Source organism: Lipotes vexillifer, unplaced genomic scaffold, assembly GCF_000442215.2.
Source record: "Lipotes vexillifer unplaced genomic scaffold, Lipotes_vexillifer_v1.1 scaffold58, whole genome shotgun sequence".
In the NCBI taxonomy this organism is placed as follows: domain Eukaryota; kingdom Metazoa; phylum Chordata; class Mammalia; order Artiodactyla; family Lipotidae; genus Lipotes; species Lipotes vexillifer.
Genome location: NW_006781997.1, coordinates 2,920,119 through 2,920,759, shown reverse-complemented (window position 1 = coordinate 2,920,759; position 641 = coordinate 2,920,119). Strand labels below are relative to the sequence as shown.

Genomic DNA, 641 nt, shown 5'->3' with positions numbered 1-641 from the left:
AGCAGGAATTATTCTCCCCTTAACTACGTAACCAATGAAAGATACTGATGGAATTCGAAGACTCCGGATCATGTTGGGTAAATACGGTACTGTACTTTATACAGTTACAGTAAAGCCTCGTGGAGCCTTGGCAGATGCACGAGAGCAAAACTAAAGTGATTTATTATTGTGCTGTAAAAGAACTAGATCCTAATTTGTTCTGTGCTGGCTTACCCCAAAAGGGTAGCGGGGGGCAAGTCCCATAAACCCAGCTTTGCTGTCGGGTTTAATTTAGTTTAAATTAACGTCACCGGCGTTGAACCGAAGTTTGAACGGTTACAGGAGGTAAGTCTCTGGCTGTTGCTTCCCCAAAACAGCCCCCGTTCAACTCGCCCCGGGCGCAGGGCGCGCAGCCTCCCAACCGGGCAGGTGGGCCCCGCGCGGCGTCTCCGCAGTGCCCACCCCGCAGCCGCTCCCTTACCTTGGTGAGCTGGGCGATTTTCTTGCTCATTTTCAGGTGCAAGTCCTGGCTGTAGTCCATGCAGTGCCCCGCCTGCTGCGCGGCGGCCGGCGAGGGCGCGAATTTGGCCGCCCCAGCCGCCGAGCCGCCGTAATAGTGCTGCTGCCAGCTCATGCCCGGGGTCGCCATCTTCCCGGCAGAC

General features: G+C 55.7%; 1 protein-coding gene across 1 annotated transcript in view; it reads right to left on the bottom strand.

Annotated features, from left to right (window-relative positions):
- Positions 1–635, bottom strand: part of FAM184A (family with sequence similarity 184 member A) — a 122,042-nt gene extending 121,407 nt beyond the window's left edge. The window contains exon 1 of the mRNA XM_007454906.1: positions 461–635. Coding sequence (XP_007454968.1) covers positions 461–628 — 168 coding nt within the window. The 5' untranslated portion in view covers positions 629–635. The remainder of the gene's footprint in view (positions 1–460) is intronic.
- Between the last annotated feature and the right edge of the window lie 6 nt (positions 636–641).